At 54.6% G+C, this 17,336-nt stretch overlaps 1 protein-coding gene across 2 annotated transcripts; it reads right to left on the bottom strand.

Moving 5' to 3' along the window:
- Positions 1-5,216: 5,216 nt before the first annotated feature.
- Positions 5,217-13,457, bottom strand: SP7 (Sp7 transcription factor). 2 transcript variants are annotated; one of them, XR_002096720.1, is made up of 2 exons: positions 11,397-13,457; positions 5,217-5,228 (listed from the first exon to the last, which is right to left on the bottom strand). XR_002096720.1 is itself a non-coding variant. In XM_019514065.1 (1 exon), the coding sequence occupies exon 1, from the start codon at positions 13,390-13,392 to the stop codon at positions 12,151-12,153; it is 1,242 nt and encodes a 413-aa protein (XP_019369610.1). In that variant the 5' UTR covers positions 13,393-13,457; the 3' UTR covers positions 10,401-12,150. The 2 variants fall into 2 exon arrangements, 1 of the variants encoding a protein (XP_019369610.1); XM_019514065.1 differs by lacking the exon at positions 5,217-5,228 and having other exon boundaries at positions 10,401-13,457.
- Between the last annotated feature and the right edge of the window lie 3,879 nt (positions 13,458-17,336).

The raw sequence follows: 17,336 nt of genomic DNA, 5'->3' as shown, positions 1-17,336 counted from the left end.
CCTGGTTTCTGTGTGTGTGTGTGTGTGTGCTGACTTGCATGTGCATGCTTCCATGCGTGTGTACGTGCTCACGCATATGTGTGTATGTATAAAATGCTGGCTTCCATCTGTGTGTACACAGGCTTGCATGTGCATGCTTCCGTGTGTGTGCGTGCACATACATGTATAAAATCCTGGTCTCCATCTGTGTGCGCATAGGCTTGCATGTGCATGCTTCCCCGTGTGTGTATCCATTTGTGTAGGTGAAACCTGGGCCCTGCTGAAGCCAGTGAGAATTTTCCCACTGATTTCTGAGGGTTGGAGATTTCAGTCTGTGCATGTGTGTGGACGCACGCGTGCATGTAGGTGAGGTCTCTGTCTGCGTTTGTGTTCACCTCTCCGCTTGCGTGTCCCGTGGGCCAGGCCTGTCCGTGCATCGGCCCCTCGCTCTGCCTGCGCGGGCTGCCAGTCCGCCTGGGTCTGTCTGTCCATCTCTCATCTCCCGTCCCCTCCTGGGTCCCAGCTTCTGGGGTTTGGAAGGCGCCCAGCCCCTCTTTTGGGTTCTCATTTCTTTCCTTCCCGCTTTCAGCTCACTTTGATTCTATTGATCTTCGTGGCTTGATTCTTTTTCCCCTTTGCCGCCGCAGAAGTTATTTTAATTTTTTCAGGATATTAAATAAACACTGGAGCGGAGGGGGCTGCGGGGAGGGCCCCACATTCCTGACCCATTACGGAGCAGGGAGGGCTGGACAGGAGCAAAGGATTTGGAAGGCGCCTCTCGCTGGAAGACATCAGAACCACCACAGCCTGGCGTGGGCCTTGCAGTCTTCCCCCTGCCTTGGACGTGGCCGCGGGAGCTAAGCGCCAGCGTGCACCCTGCTGGGAGTGGCTCCTGGGGAAGTGAAGCAGGAAGCGCCTGCGGTCCCCGCTTCCCTCGGCTCTGGGGGTGCCCAGCTCAGCCCCAGGGAACAATAACAATCTGGTCGCCCCCAAGAAGCCCCTCTGAGCTCAGCCCCGCTGGCTTCCCCTCTTCCTGGGGCCACTGCTTTGGTTGGAAACCTTGAATCTGGCTGGACCCCTTCCCTTGGCTCCTGCGGGCTGTTGGCTGGGGCCCACCCACAGCACAGTGTCATTTTTGTGCTGGCGCGGGTAACCCTAGTGATCAGATATGGCCCAGCAGAGAAAGTGGTTCCTTAGAAGTTCCCTAAAATGGGAAAAAAGGACCAGCGTTCCAAGGCTGTGGGATGCGTGGGGCCTAAGAGGCAAGGAGTGATGGACATCAATGAACAAGCTGAGACTAGGATGGGCAGTCTCATCCTACCTCGCTCTGTGCCACGAAGTGTCCTCAGTGCAGATGCAGCGTGCCGATTTCCACCCGTTTCTGTAGTCAGGAGGTGGAGACGGCCCGAATGACCTGGTGCCCATTCACAGCTTGGGGCCACCTTTGGCATAAGTCTGAGGCTTGAATTCATGCCTCTGGAGCTGCAGTAAGATGTCTTAAATGCTGCGCCGCTGCGTTCAAAGAAAAAGGAGGAAAGATGGCTTGACTTCGGAAAAACTCACTTTTTTTCTGGTTTGCACATGAAGGATTTATGCTAAACGTCTCCAAAAAGAAATAGATACTCACATATAAATTCAGGCCACGGCAGAGCGCAAGCCTGAGACGTCAGCTCACATGATGTAAGTTTAGGGGCTTAGGATGGCAAAGGGCTAGCTTAGTTCAGCTATACGGTGTCCCTAGCTTGGCTTGCAATCCCACTTGCATGCCAACTGCTCTCCAAACCAAGCACGAGGGACTGCTCTGCTTGCTGCAAAGAGGCGCTTCAGCGATAAACCCACCACAGCTGTTTTCCAGCATGCCCAAGACAAAGAATTCCTCCCCCGCCTGCTGCTGGCATTGAAATCCTGCTACAGGGGAGTATAAGGGGGCAGAAGGCAATTACCCCAGCTGATCCAGTGGGGTCAAACCCTCTTTTGGGCAGTGGTTGAGGATTCAGGAGCTCTGAGCACATGCTCTATCATGGACCTCCTGTGTGGGCCCGGAGCTGCTCAGTGCCTCAGTTTCCCCTCTCTACAATGAGGATAACAGCCCTGCCTATGAAGATAAGTGCATTAGAGAGAAGCCCAGATGCTCTGGTGATGGGCTCCCTCTAAACAACTTAGAAAATAGGGCCAGAGAGGACCTCTGGAGCTCACATAATCCTTCCAAGAAAGCACCAACTGTACCTAAACCACACCTGACTGGTACTTGCCTAACTTCTTCTGCTAAACCAATGATGATGATGGGAGTCCTCAGTTCTCTTGCCTCAGCCATCCCTGCCCAGGTCCTGAGCTCTCCATACTTCTAGCAAGATTTTCCCCAACATCTGAGTTCTGAGAAGTGTTAGTTGCTGTCACTGGGTCACAAGGATCCAGGCTGGGACCCCCAAGCCGTGGCTGTCAGGCAACCTGCTGCCTGCTGTCAGCCCCAGGGAATAAATTACAGATAAGGTTGTCAGAAGAGGGAAAGAGGTTGCTCCCGGCAGGCCATTTGCTCAGATTTGCTGCCCATGGGCCAGCACCACGTGGGGACCCTGTCCAAAAGATGCTTCCTTCAGCTGCAGTCAATGTGGAGTCTGAGAGAGCTAGAAAGGACCTCCCTGTTGATGCACCAGCTTCAGGCAAAGGCTGGGTGAGCAGCAGGACATGGTCCCCCAACCCCGGGGAATTAGCTTTCCCCCTGCTCTTGACCCTGAGAAGAGAGGAAAGCTGAAGGCTCACACTCTGGCTTGGCAGCAGCCCGAGCAGCCCCGTGCTTCCACCGCTAGAGAGCAGGCTTGTACCAGTGCAAGGACTGGGCACACATATGCACTGGACCCTGGGGTAACCCCCTCCGACTCCTGGGTGTGACACCCGTGTCACAGAAGCCAACTAGGCTGCTCAGCTGCATGCCCAGCCCCTCCATCATGCCCAGGCCCTGCCTAGCGGAGGAGGGTGGATCATGAGACCTTCCCACCAAAACCCTCCTGTGCTCAAAACGCAGCCCCTGCTCCGCCACATCCCCCCCAGCCTCCAGGGCCGCTGCTCCAGAGAGGATCCCAGCCCTCAGCACCATTGCAAACTGCCCTCCCCAGCTCCCATCTTCCTCCCTGGCTCTGGGCTGGACCAGGCGCCCCCCGCAAAAACCCCACACACAGCAGCTATTGAGAGCAGAGGCCACCTCATGTCCAGACCAAGGGGAAACCACTTCAGAGGCCTGGGCAGGGATGGGAGGTCCTTCCCCTTCCCCGCCAGCCTGTGGGTTGCCAGAACCCACACACCATTGAGCAGTTCATGGCCACGACCTCCCCAGAAGGCTGGTGTGAAGCAGGCAACCCTTTGCCACTCCCTCGTGGGGCAGGTTAAAAAAGCCGCCTGGCTCTGTGTCTGGACATACAGACAAAGCAGCGACAGCCTGGTCACCTCGGCTCACTGGCAGCACCGCGCCAAAGCCCCAGGCCTTGGCGCCTGCGAGGAGGAGCAGAGGGGGTTATGACAAAACCCCTAAGGAGCAGGGGCCGTCAGCTGTGGTGTCCCAGCAGCCCCAGGCATCCACGTGACACAGAGGTCATGAGAATGGCTAAGCATGGTAGCTGTCTGCCCTGCTCAGTGCCTCGGTTTCCCCTCGCCAACCTCCAGCTATTTGGTCTGCTGCCTCTTTGGGGTGGTGAGGGGAAACCGAGGCACAGGGAAGGGAAGTGAGTGGCTCAAGGTTGCTCAGGCAGTCAGTTGCGGAGCTGGGAATAGAGCCCAGGTGTCCTGAGCCCCCCCACTGCCACCCCTTAAGGAGCCCTCTCAAGCCACCCAGCTTCTTACGGGCAAGCTGGCAAAATCAGTATGCCTCCTGGCATTACAGCATCCAGCACTGCTGGGAGGAAGCTCGCAACAGTGTGGTCCTCAGCTGGGCATTGGCAGGGCACTGTTGTGGGGAGCTCACAGCATGGGGGTCCCTGGCTAGGCACTGCTACAAAAAAGTTCACAGCACGGCACAGGGTTGCCAGGTGGGAGATGCTCCTCAGGGTGCCCTTCCCTGGACCCTGCTTGGAGGGGGGAACTGGCTTGCGCACATGTTCCCCTTTCCCCTCTGTTTCTGCCCCCAGCCCAGCTCCTGGAGCCACCTCCCCCATATTCCACCTCCCCTGCAACCATGTTACATGGGCAAGTGGCCCAGTGTTTGACCTGGCAGAGCCTGGCTGAGGCTTTTTCTTCTTTCAGACAAACCAGAAAAGCCCCAAACGGAGGCTCCCAGAGATCAAAGACCTGGCAGGAGCCCAGGCCTGGGAAGGGCCGTCTGGCCGTGGCCTGCAGCTGACACCGTGCAGGCATATGCCGCTACCACGGCATCGCCAAGGGGGTGCAGAGGGGGCATGGGGTGGGCATTAGTGCATCATTGTGCGGCTGCGAGGATCCAGAGCAGCCCTATATTGAATGGCCCTGATCCTGCAAGTTTTCTGCCTGCCTGGAGCCACCCTGCTGCTGCTACAGCTACAACAGCTCCCCCCGCAACACTGATCCCAGACTGGGGCTCTTTGCAGAAGGCTTGGCCCAGCGTCGTGTAGAAGAGGCAGCAGGGTGCAAAGGCTAGGGCATGAAACTAGGGCTGAGGTGGCCTGGCTGCTTTTCCTGCCTCCTGAGTGTCACCAGGCAAGTCACTTTATCTCCCCTAGTGGCTGGGTTTTCGAGCTGCAGGTGTGCACCTGGGTTCTGAGCCCCAACGGGGCCGGTCAGCTCCGCCACAGTGGGAAGAATAAGTATTATCATTGCATGGGGTCAGAGCAGGGCAAGAGGCAAGCTGCAGAGGAGGAAGGAAGGCTGTGCCCTCCCCCCGCAACATTTTTGTGGCTCTGGACATCTCTCAGTCTGGAACATCTGCCCTTCACACAACCCCACCGCACAAGAGAAACTGAGGCCCAAAAAGTATTTTGGTGATTTAACTCCTTGTTAGCAGCCTGGTGGTGTCCAGGGCAGCCAGGCACTGAAATGGGGCCACGATCAGGGCTGACAGGCTTTGCCCAGTGTTGCAAAGGGACAGTCTCAGGGATACCCTGAAGGCAACTCACCTCTGCACACAAAAAAACCTGCCTGCATGCTTGCAAATGTTGTCATGTGTGTACACACACACACGTGCACACACCATTGCACTCAAACCTTGCACCAGTCCAGAGGACCAAGCTCAAGGCTTGGAGTTACTGGTCTATTAAAGAGGAGGGGCTTCTCTGCTGGGGCCTACCCTTGCCCCTGGATCACACCAGGCCTGGAAGAACTGGGAATGAGCCTGCAAGCCAGCGAGTCTGGCCTGGGATGCAAGGATGCATCATCCTTTGGCCCAGCCAGTGGCATCTCATTTCAGCCAAGAGTCAAAACCTCAAGGAGGTGAAGCTTTAATGCAGGGTGGTATGTGCATGTGTGTGACACACACACACACGCACGCACGCACGCACGCACGCAGGTTGGATACATCACCCATTTGCCCAGGTGAAATCAACACCAATATAATAACCCCAGGGTACCATGCAGACAGGTAAGCAGCTATCCAGGGGTAGCTGTCCACATTAGGCCCCTGTTACTGAACCTCACCACTAAGGGGCAGATGAAAAACACACGTATGCTGGGGAGTTTCCCAGGGATGGACAAGGAGAAATGGGGCCAAGGCTGGGGTAAGTACTATGGGAGGTTTTTCTTCTGATTTTCCCCTGGGGTAATTCCACATGGATTCAAGCAAGTTAAGCCAGTGTCTTCCATGAGTCTACTCCTATTTTACATAACTGTGAAGGTGGATTATGTGGGTGTAAACCTATTGTAAGTCCAAGCCTGCACCAACACATACACACACATGCACCAGTGCAAGCAGCTGGGTGAGACAGCTTGCTGGAAGGCAAGCAGTCCTGGGTCTTGAGCAGGGAGAGGAAGCAGCTGTGAATGGAGCTCATGCTGTGCAGGGATGGGGAGGGCACGGGCGGGCGGTTGTGGGGTAGGAACAGGGCTGGGTTTGCGTAAGCCAGAGGGAGACCAGATGTGCTCCCAGCTGTTGCTTGTGCAGCAGCTACTGTGCGCCTGACGGTGTGTGGTCCGCAGAAGCCGTTACCCCGCGGACAGCTGGAGAGACCGAGTCGGCTGTGCTCTGTGTCTGTGTGTGTCCATCACCCCGTGATGGTCACCAGCGGAGATGCCCTGTGCTGGGTAGTCCTGTTCAGAGACAGAATGCTTGACCCACCCCCAAGAATCATTCTGCTCTGGGGGTCTCGGGACTTGGAGCTCTGCATTGACCCCGCTGGGAAAATCTCCCGGTGTATTCCCTTCTGGTCTGGAGTAGAGAGAGCAAAGAGACAGGGAGGTCTCCTAGGGGCTGATTACCCCTCACATGCACTCAGAAGCCTAACGACAGGCTCCTGACACTGCATGGCTTCAGGACCCCCAAGTCCATTCCTAGAGGAATAGTGCATGCAGACTCTGAACCTGCACATCACAGCATGCACACATGAACACAGGTGCGCACGCACTGGGCAGACGCATGTGCCTGCATGTGTACAGAAATGATCATGCAAGCCTGCACAAGACCCCATACACATGGACATGCGCTGCTGGCTGGTGGCTGCCTCCATTTCACTCCCACCCCCCAGGTAGAAGAGCTGGAGGGGGGCGGGGGAGTCCTCTGGGGATATTAAAACCATAATCCTGGTCAGAGGAGATCTTGTGACATTTCAACCCCTAATGAAGTAAAGCCCTTGTATCAGCTAGGGCAGTTAACAACAATTGCCCCTGGGCAAACTGAGGTAGGGGACAGCAAAGTGACTTCCCCCAAGTGACAGGGCTGGGAACAAACCCCAGGTTCCTTGAGTGCCCAGTCTGTGCCCCCTCTCTGAGGCTGCCCTACCTCCTCTTCCTAGGTAGGGGCCTTACTACTAAACGTCCCTGCTTTCTGCTGCACATCCCTAACCCCAGATCCCTATGGCTTGTTTTGGGGGGAGGTTCATCCAAGAAAAGAAAAGATTTTATTATGGGTTTTTTTTTGCAGGACATTATAACACAGCAGCAACTTTCCGAGGGTTCCCAGGCAAGATTGCTGGCATCCTCTCGCTGGCTGGAGGCAGGATGGGGCCATGGCAGAGACAGTCTGAACAGAGACTGGCTTCAGAGGCCTCTGGTTTGTTTGTGGGGCTTTGGTGGTTAAGCCCGGGGCCGGTTCGGCCCCTGACTCTCTGTGTGGCCTCGGTCTGCCTGGGCCGAAGTTTCCTTGTTTGGGAAACAGCCATAATAAGCCTCTCCTTCCTCCCAGTGGAGCCAGGATGAATTACGGGGGGAGGAAGGGGAGGGGGGGATTTATCACAGTGGGTGCCAGAGACAGTTTTTCCCAGCAGGGGGTGCTGTGGGGATGGGGGCAGGAAAGCTGGATTGCGGGGCAGCTCCCAGCTACCCCTACCCCAGCAGGGGCCACTGTGGGCAGCAGGGCAGGAGTGCCAGCTGGGGAGGCAGATCCAGGCTACTCTAGTCCCAGCCTCTCCCAGCAGGGGGTGCTGTCACACCAAGGATGCCCGTGCCCAGCATTGGCACCGCGGTGGCATGGCTTGAGCTCCCCAGGGCAGCAGCGTCCGTCCGTCAGGCCCTGGGACGGCTCGGTCAGGTCTCCCGGGACCTGCTCTGTCAGGCTCTGCCGGGTCAGCCTGGGCTGGGCGCCTCTAGCGCTGAGGGATGACCGCGGGGCCAGCTGGCGTGGCCACGGCGTTGGCAGGGATCGCCATCCCTTCTGCTGGGACAAAGCCCCATTGTGCGCTTGCGAAAGCCCCGCGGACAGAAGCCCTTTGTTCGGAGGGGACTCGGGGCTGGGAGCTCCAGCGGCGACGATTTCTCGAACAACAACGCGGGGGCTTTGTGATTGTTAGCTCAGTCCCTGGAGTCCTGGCAGGGGATGGAGGGAGGGTGTCACCGGTTCCCTCTCTCCCCTGCCAGGCTCAGCCGCTTGGTGACCTCTTCGGCTGGCCCCTCTCTGCCCTTGGAAGGTCACGGCCTGAGATGCCCCCAGCAGACCCCTGGCTAGAGAGGGTCATTCCTGACCTTCACCTTCCAGCCTTGCTGTGCCCGAGCCCTTCCCAGCTTCCCAGGTCTGTGGGCCACTTGCGCTGTGTGCAAGACAGGTCAGCTGGTGGATGCAGTAGGCACCGAAGCTAAGAGGGCACCCAGGACTCCTGGGCTCTGCAGGGTGACCTCAGGCAAGTCCTGTTGCCACCTTGTGCCTCACTTTCCCTTCTCATCCTTTGCATTTGAGCAAGCAGGAACAGGGGTCCTCAGGCCGTTTCTCAGGTCAGCTGGGGTCTGTGGCTGGGCCCTAGGGACCTGCTGAGCCCTCCTGGCTTCTGGCAGCTGGTTTTATCAGGCGTGCTCTGACTCCATGCAACTCTGCTCACCGAGGGCTGCTCTCTTCCTGCCTCACATGGGGCTTCCATGACCCTCAACCAGCTCCAGGCCCATGGCATTGCTCTGGGGGTGAGCATAGTTATCCTGGCCAAACCAGGCTTTTCCAGTATTGCCCAAGTCATGCATTAGGAGCAGTTTCATTCCCCTCTTCTTCCTCACACACATTTCTATCAACAGCACTTTGGGTGTCACTTTGTCTTCCCCACCCTCGCCGACAGCGGCTTTGTTAATAAAGAAAAGATAAGGTTTGCAAGGGTTCAACACAGCTCATCGTTTATTAATTAAATTAAACCCAAATCCAAATAATTAAAGAGTTCCAAAACAAGCAGGGTGTGGGGAGGGGGTTCATATTCAGACACCGTCCTGAGCATACTGACGTCCAGAGAGTTGGCGTCCACCGAGGTAACGGCCACCATCCTGGTTGTCCCTCCTGGGGAATTGAACCCATGACTGCCTGGACTAAAAACATGGGCTGCTGAAGAAGTGAGAGCCCCTGGCTGGGACCAGCAGGCAGAGGGGCATCTGTGATAAGGCACTCACGCCAGTTGCTCCATATAGACCCCAGCTGAATGCTGCCACTACATCCTCTGTTACTGGGGAATTTGAGGTGGGAGCTTGTTAAAAGTGGAAGGGATGAAGCTGGGGTGCTTGAAGACGCCAGTGAAGACGCTGGCCCCACATGGACCCTCTCCGGTGAGAGGGAATAGATCCCGCAAACGCAGTACTGCCTTTGGATTTCCTGGCAGGCCAAGGCACCGAAAAAGGAAGGGTGGGGAAACAGAAAGGCCCAGAAGCCACATCCTGCTATTGTCTGGGGTCACGTGAGAAGAGCTGTCAAAGCTAGCACCCTGCGGAGCCGGCCCTTCAAAAGATCCTAACTCACAGCGGCAGAGTAGTTGGAGACCTTAGCCGCTCAAGCACAAGGATCAACACAGCTGAGCTTCATCTCGCCGCCTCCAAACCCTCCAAAATCAGGAGGCTGTCCTACAAAAGATCGTGAGATCATTTTTTCACACCCGCAAGGAGTTTACAGTAGCACCCATGTCACTTCAAGGACTAACACGCTGCAGAAAGGAAGTCTTTGTTCAAATCTGCCTCTCTTACAGGGTTCCAGCTCACCATTAAGACAGCCGGGGATTGTTAGGGGCTAGGTTTTGCACCAGGAATTGTATTTATTGGAATAGAAGCTCAATTAAAAAAAAAAATCCAATATTGCACTAAATGAATGAAAGCTGGAAATGGCAGAAGGATCTAGCCCTGAGCTCTTTGGAAGTTGTTGCTGTGTTTCTGGGAGGACAGCAGGGTCAGGCTGTATTGCAGGGAACAGAAAAGCCAAGAAGCCCCTTCCCTGGGGTATGCAGAATTACAGAGACCTAGGGCTGGAAGGGATGTCCTGAAGCAGGATCATCCCTATCCAAACCAAATATGTTGGGCCATTTCTTTGGAACCCCTCTTCTTCTTTTTTCCAGGGGAGTCCAAGGCTGCGGCGAAGGGAAGATGCTTGGAGTTTGTCTGGGAGGTAGCAGGGTGTGGAGAGGGCAGTCAGGAAGAGAAGGGAAAAGCTGGGACTGTTTGATCTCAGGCATTTAGAGTAGCTCACTGGGACAGATCTGCCTGGGAAGAGTAGGGCACCGCATCAGATGCAGAGAAGGTGCGGTGGGAAGGGCCCGGGGGGCTGGGTCAGCATCACAGAGATGCTTGTCGTCAGTCAGAATCAGGCCTGGGGAAATGACTGTGTAGGGTCTCGAGCTTGTTTCAGTGTGTTCCAGATCACAGGGGCTGCTGGGAGGCCAGCGAGTGTGCGCAGACATGCACAAGCATGTGAACATGTGCAGGGGGGGAGATCACGCAGGGGCACATGTGTGTGAGACAGAACAAGTGATGCACACACACACACAGCCCTCTCTCTGCACGGAGAGCACTCCAACACTGAAGCAATGCCAGCTGAGCGTCATCCAGTGATGCATCCCCGTATACACCCCTTTTTAGTCAAAAACTTCTCCTCCATTAACCTATACAGACTTCCACAGCATTAACAGAGCCCCTCTGGGAAAGGTGACTCACAAGGAAAAAAAACCCTGGCTCATGCCCCTTTATGATGGATGAGGTGGGGAAGGGATGAAAAAAAATGAAATATATGGGGGCAGTGGGGGAAATATTCTGGTTAGCTTTTTACACTAAGGTCATTATGATAATGATTTGTATTGTGGTAGTACCTCTGGGTTCCCGGTTGGACCGATGCCCCATTGTACTAGATGTTGCACAGATATCAAACAAACATCAAATAAAAGCCAAATAGCTGCCTAAAGGGCTGGAAATCTAATTCAGCTCCTCTCTGGGCTGAAAGACTCAGCGCCTGGAGAATGAGTGAGACACCAACATCACCAGAGAGAAAAAAATGAGCAACCGAGAGAGGGAAGAGACTTTCCTCCTCCCCTTAGCCAATCTTCTTGTGAACAGCTATTTAACTTTGAGGGCTAATAACACCCTGGAGAAAGGAAGTTATTGTTAAAGATGTGCCTCTCCTGACGTGCCTCAGCTCACAGTAAACACCCAGAGAGCCCCCAGCCATAAAGGATGGAAAAGCAAGGAGAAGCCGATAGAACGACTGCAGCGTTTCGATGTGCTCAGCTCCCGAACAGGCGCCTTCGGGAGATGGGACAGTGCAACTGCAAAGCTCTTTGGGAGCTTCCACCTGTACTGATGCCCCTACATGGGTGTTGAGTAAATCCGGCTCCAATTCGAATGCTAACCAATCAGGAACCTGTCCCTGAGCTCTTTTTAATATTCCTGATGGTAAAAAAGAGGGAGAAAAAACCCAAAAAGGTTTGACTGGGAGGGACGGGGGATGACACCAACTGGGATTGTGGCTTTCCACCATCATAAAGAAGCAGGGCTAAAAGCACGTCAGCTTTACTATAGATGCCCCAACTGATATTGCCAATTAACAGAGACCCTCATTAAACCCAGGGCCTCTACCACCCCACCCCCATCCTATGTTTTAAATACAAAGGCTTCCTGGAAATGCTCCTCCCCCCTCCCTTAAAGCATCATCATAACTTAAGACATAAATATAATTCCTACGCTTCTTGATTAAATATGCTGGGGATAAGGCAGGAAGGTGGGAATTTCCCCTGGGGTCTTTGCAGCGTGACTCGCGGGCCCTTCTGGGCACAGCGGTTGGAGGAGAACGGCTGCTTTCAGGTCCTCACCCCCGGACCCCCGACTCCTCTGGCTTGGCTGCAAAGGTTCTGGGGAATTGAGGGCCTGATCCTGCCTGTGGCTGAGAAACAGGATCCAGCAGAGCACTCGCTGCGCCCCAACCACAGGGCTGAGACCCCTTTGGCTTTCCAGTGTGCTTTGCAGGACAGAGCCCACAATGGGTGGCACCAGTTGGGGGAGACAGCATCTCCCTGCCCTGCCCTTGGCACTAGCTGGTGTAGACACCTCCAATGTCTCTCCCAGAGACCCTGTCCTGGAGGGCGAGGGGCTGAGGGTGCCTCTTCACGGCAGCATGTTCAAATTGCAGGCACCAAGGTCGTCTGACTCTTTCTGAGCCTCATCGGACCCCAAGCTGGGGACGAGGGGCAAGGACTAGGGGACGATCCCATCACTACGCCCACCCCTGCAGCAGCACAGGAGCTGCCAGTGCCCCAGGAAATAAATTATCTTGGGGGGGAGGGGGGAATTAAAAAAGGGAAGAAAAGGAGGAGAAGGAAGAGCCGGAGGAGACCCTCCGGCTTAGATCTCCAGCAAGCTGCTCTGCTCAGGGCTGGTGGTGTCCTTGTCATCGCTGGCTAAGCCCTCCTGCATGGTGGCACTGGGCGAGCCCCCAGCGGCCGTCTCCTCCCGCTCAGCCTCCCCCTCGGGGGGCTTGGTGGCCCCCATCTCAGTGTGGGTCTTCTGGTGCTTGCTGAGGTGGTCGCTGCGCGTGAACCTCTTGTTGCAGAGCAGGCAGGTGAACTTCTTCTCTCGGGTGTGGGTGCGGACGTGGCGCTCCAGCTCGTCCGAGCGCGTGAAGCGCTTGCCGCAGAAGAGCCAGTTGCACACGAAGGGGCGTTCGCCCGTGTGCCAGCGCAGGTGCGCTTTCAGGTGCGAGGCCTTGCCATACACCTTCCCGCAGCCTGGGATGTGGCAGCTGTGGATGGGCTTCTTCCGGAGGCTGGCAGCCGAGGCACCCAGGCGCTCCAGCTCCTGGCAATTGGGGCAGTCGCATGTTGAGCGGCCGGTGGTGCCCCCAAAGGAACCACCGCGCGGGGCCTTCAGTCCAATCCCGCTCTCCATCAGGGAGTTGTTGGCCACCGGCTTGGGCTTGTACATCTCCTGGGACAGCATGTGCTGGCTGGAGGGGAGTAGGTGGGAGGAGGAAGTGATGCCCACTGCCGGGTATGGGGCAGGATTCAAGGGGGTGAAGTCGGAGCTGTAGCTAGGCAGCTGGGGGCTGAGGGAAGACTGGGTGGGCATGGACTGGAGGGAGCCCTGCAGGCCATCTGACTGGGGCTGGGTGCTCAGCCAGTTGGTGTTGGAGTGCATGTCCCACCAGGAGGCCGTGGCATTGCTGGAGCTGCCCGAGATCCCGGGGTGGATGCCAGTTTTGTACCAGGAGCCATAAGGATGGGTCATGTCTAAGGAGGTGTAGACGCTGGGAAGGCAGTCGGCCGAAGGGTGTCCCTTGGAGACCAGGAGGGACGATGGGTCCTGAGAGCTAGAGGAGGTCGGGAAGGAGTGGGAGAAGGGGCTGTAGTCATTGCCGTAGGTGGTGGAAGCCTGGGGGCTGGTGGAAGGCGACATCAGGCCATTCCCACTGGGGAAGGCAGCGGTGTAGGACTCCCCCATGGCCTCAGAGCCGCGGACTTTGGGCACAGAGATCTCGGCACCCAACTGGTACAATTTCTTTCCTGGATTTCCCCCTGCTTTCCCTGGAGTGGCCGAATCCCGGATTGGACTCGAGCCTCCGAATTTATTGCAGGTGGCTGTCAGCATAGCCAGTGGGCTAGAGCCATAGTGGGCTTCTTCCTGGCGGAGGAGAGAAAAGAGGATAAGGCGTCAGCATAGGAAGGCAAGACTGCCGCTTTCGGTTTGGGGTGGGGCTCTATAAGGGACAAGGCAATTAAAGCACATTGTCACTGGGGACGGGAGATGACCCATAGCTAAAACAATCAGAGCAGCAAGATACTGCCTGCCTGGCAGAGCATCTGATAGCACTGTGGCCTCAGTGCTGGGAACCAGTGCTTTCCTCTTGCCAAACCCCAGCTCTGCCACTGACTCCTAGTGGGGACTTAGGCATGTCACTTCCTCATCCCTTGCCTTAGTTTCCTCTGCTGGAAAGGAGTGATGCCAGTTTACCTCCCTGCCAACGCAAGCATCATGAGGGCTCATAAGCCCTCATGACACCATCAGTGCCACATGATCAAAACCCATGACTCAGCCACCCCCAGAAAAACACACAATGGATTTAAAAATCAAGAAGCTTTACGTATTTAGGGCCTCTGGTATTTGCCTCTGGTTCTTGACCTTTGAGCAGGGTCAGATTTGCTCCACGGCTATGCAGGCGACACATTCAATTGGGACGGGGTGGTAGTGAAAGCTGAGTTTTGCATGTTATGCCCATGATGCCAGGAGCTGGGGCTTGAGGACAGATGGCCCCTATTGCCTGATTCCTGAAAAGCTCACAAGAGCTGGCAGCCAGCCGAGAAGGGCCCAAACCTGTTTGGCCCCTTGTCTCAGCACCTCCAGGCCTTTGGTGCACTGAGCCAAAAGGTGCTTTGATGACACAGGGCATTAGACAAACAGGAAACTAAGGCATAAGGGCCCCGCTCATCCAAGGTATTTAGGCACCTTACCACTGTGAGGAACTACCAGATTTTTAAAGGTATTTAGGTCTGCAGGATGCCTGGTGCATTTTTCCAAGTGCCTGAGTGTTTCAACCCCAGAGAAGCCAATGCTTTGGAAAATCCCACTCAACACCGCTCTACAGCTCCAGTCATTAAAATATCCAATGATTAAAATAGGTGACTTGACCAGGGCTACACAGTGATCCTGTAGTAAAGCAGGGAATTAAAATTGGGTGGCACCTACTTCTTTCCAAATGAAGCCCCTACCTCGGGTGGCCATCACGGAGGACAGTCCAGTTGTCCTCTATCCTCTATTGATACGAAACTGGACGCCTTTCTGTCCTCTATTGAATCTATGAATCTATTTTTTTCTTGAAGAGAAAAATAGAGGACATAAAGGCGTCGGGTTTCGTATTGATAGAGGCCAGAGAACAACCGGACTGTCCTCTATGATGGCCACCCCACCCCGACCCCTTCCCTTGTAGACTTTGGCTTGAACTCTGAACTCAGAGCAGAGGCACCATATTCCTGTCCTGACCCTTGTGTCTCTCCTGGGCTCAAACTGTGGCACGGTGGAAAGTGCTTATTGCTATTTCTGCAGTGGATTTAAAAGGAGCAGTTTTGCCCCAGGGAATTCCTGTGTTTTTGGCATGTGTTTGTGTCTGGAAATATCAAAGGGCTGGGGTTGCCTCCCCAGACAGTGGCTGCCATGTGCTCCCTGCCTCTGAGGCTGCAATGCATTGTGGGAGTTGTAGTCCCACCAGGCACCTGCCTGGCAAGGGGAATGAGGGCACAAGGTGCCTGAACTACACCATGATGGCTCAGGCTGACTCCCCTTCAGGCCAACTAAAATTACTTCTAATTTTGGTTTTTTTTTGTTTTTTTGCCAAATTGACATTGGCCCTAAAAATTTTCACTTTTCTCCTCACTTTTCCAAGAAAGTGAGAGTTACCGGCTAGCTCTTCTTGGTTCACAATAGCCATGTACCCCTCAAAAACCTTTCACACTAGGGCACATCAGGTTTTCCAAGGGGCCTATATGAATTAGGCACTCAGCGCCCAGAGATATATGCTTTGTGGGGAACTTAGCCGGTCACTAAAAAAGACGAGCTGGGAGTTGTGACTAAACGCAAAGCTTTAGCTTCGATTTTCTGGGGCCTGACTCATGGCTCTCCAGCGGTTGGCGCTGGCCCTGCAGCACGGAGGCCCCTTTGAAAATCCCGACCTTCAAAAATGCATATACATGACTCATCGCTGCAAGGAGTCGCTCATGGGTTTTCAGGGCAAGAAAGGGACCATTAGATCATCCAAATTCCTCCATAAAACAGACCAAAGAATTTCACTCAGTTGCCCTTGTCCTGTGCCCAGTCGCCAGACTAAAGTCTAGTCAGCCAGAGGCCAGGAGGAGAAAAGGCAAGGCATGGAGGATAAGGAAAGTCTGTGGTGCAGATGGCTTTGAGGAGACTGCTGCAAACAGCACCCACTAAAGAGCAGAAAGTGCTTATACATCTGGCAGCTGGGACCGGAGACAAGTTGGTTAGAGGGAGAGGTGGCAGAGGAAAGGAAAGGCATTCAGGGTTCATCTGGGGCTATGGCAGGGTGGCCATCATAGGGGATATTCCAGTTTTCTGCTACTCTGTCTTCTGCCCCCTATTGATATGCAACCCGATGCCTTTATGTCCTCTATTTTTCTCTTCAAAAGAAAAATAAAGGACATAAAGATGTCCGGTTTCATATCAATAGAGGACAACCGGACTGTCCTCTATGATGGCCACCCTAGGCTACGGCCAGCTCCCTGGTCAGCCACTGGAGGGATGCTCCAAGCTGCTGCTCTTGAGCAGCCTGCAAACCTGAGCCTTGAGCGTGGTCCTGGGGCACCTCTTAGGGAGCCCTCCCCATCTCACTGCCAGGGTGGATACAGGCAGGGTAGGCATAGGGTTGCCAACCCTCCGGGATTGCCCTGAAGTCTGCAGGAATTTGAGATAAATCTCCAGGAGACTACTGAGAGTCACCTGGGAGATAAATGATAGGGCACTCATTAAAATAGGCATTAATGTCATTACATCATGCGATAGATTCAAACAGCTAGTGACCCTAGGTAGGAAATCAAGTCATTAATGTCATTGCATCATGTGATGGATTCAAACAGAGCTGGCAACCCTAGGTAGGCACCAGTGAGGTTTAGGTCAGAAAAGAAACTTTGAAACCATGAGCCGATGGAGCAAGCTCTGTCTGGATGCCGAAGCACTATGTTGAGGAGGTGTGAACTCTCTGAGCAGGGGCACACAGGGGGCAATCCCTAGTGTGGGTCAAACTTGGAAGAGGCCTGCCATTATGTCTCACTCAGCAGCAGGTATTTAACCCAGGTATCCATACAATCTTTTCTCCAATGCCTAAGGAAGTGTGTTTGTGCCTGAAAGCTTTCAATTAAAGATTTTTTTTCCCCAAAAATCTTGTTGGTCTAATAAAAGATACCATCTTTACTACGAGTCCTGATTGATATTTACCCCAGACTTTCAGGGATGGAACTGGGAGGTGTGAATCCCACACTGAGCTGAGCTTTCCACCAGAGCTTGATATCCTGGATGATTAGTATCTAGGTTGAATGAACCTCACGCTCAGCCTCACCTGGCTTGGCAAGATCCTTCCTGCTCTAAAAATAATTTATCTTCAAGGCAAGCTCAGCCAGAGGCTTCTTGGGGCAACTGAACAGAGCAATGGCACAGGGCTTGGGGGTATCTACAGGTTTATGTCCATTGCAGCACAAGTACTTGGAATTTGGAGGCAACCAAATTGCTCCCTGGGGGCGAAGCAAAAGGCAGGGCAAAAAAGAGCTGACCCAGCCCATCACCCAAAGGCAAGCAGATCCAGGAGCATCCCATCAAATGAGTCATCTCCCAGCCACCCTACTTGTCTTGCCCTTGCTCCCTACTCTGGTCCGCTGGCACCTCTCAATCCTGCTGTCCCAGTGTCAGCTGTCTCACTCAGCTCTGCAGATGCCCCTTGAACCAGGCTTTCAGCTTCCAGTTCTTATCTGAGGCCCAGGACACACACACACACACACACACACACACACACACACACACACACACAC

Source organism: Gavialis gangeticus, unplaced genomic scaffold (genome assembly GCF_001723915.1).
Source record: "Gavialis gangeticus isolate Ggan-Ray unplaced genomic scaffold, GavGan_comp1, whole genome shotgun sequence".
NCBI classification, from domain to species: Eukaryota; Metazoa; Chordata; order Crocodylia; family Gavialidae; genus Gavialis; species Gavialis gangeticus.
Note: the sequence above shows the minus strand (reverse complement) of the source record. Positions and strands in the feature narration are given on the sequence as shown.

What these genes read in the sequence shown, in the direction of transcription:
- SP7 (XM_019514065.1), bottom strand. Translation starts at nt 13,392, where the DNA reads ATGCTGACAGCCACCTGCAATAAATTCGGAGGCTCGAGTCCAATCCGG.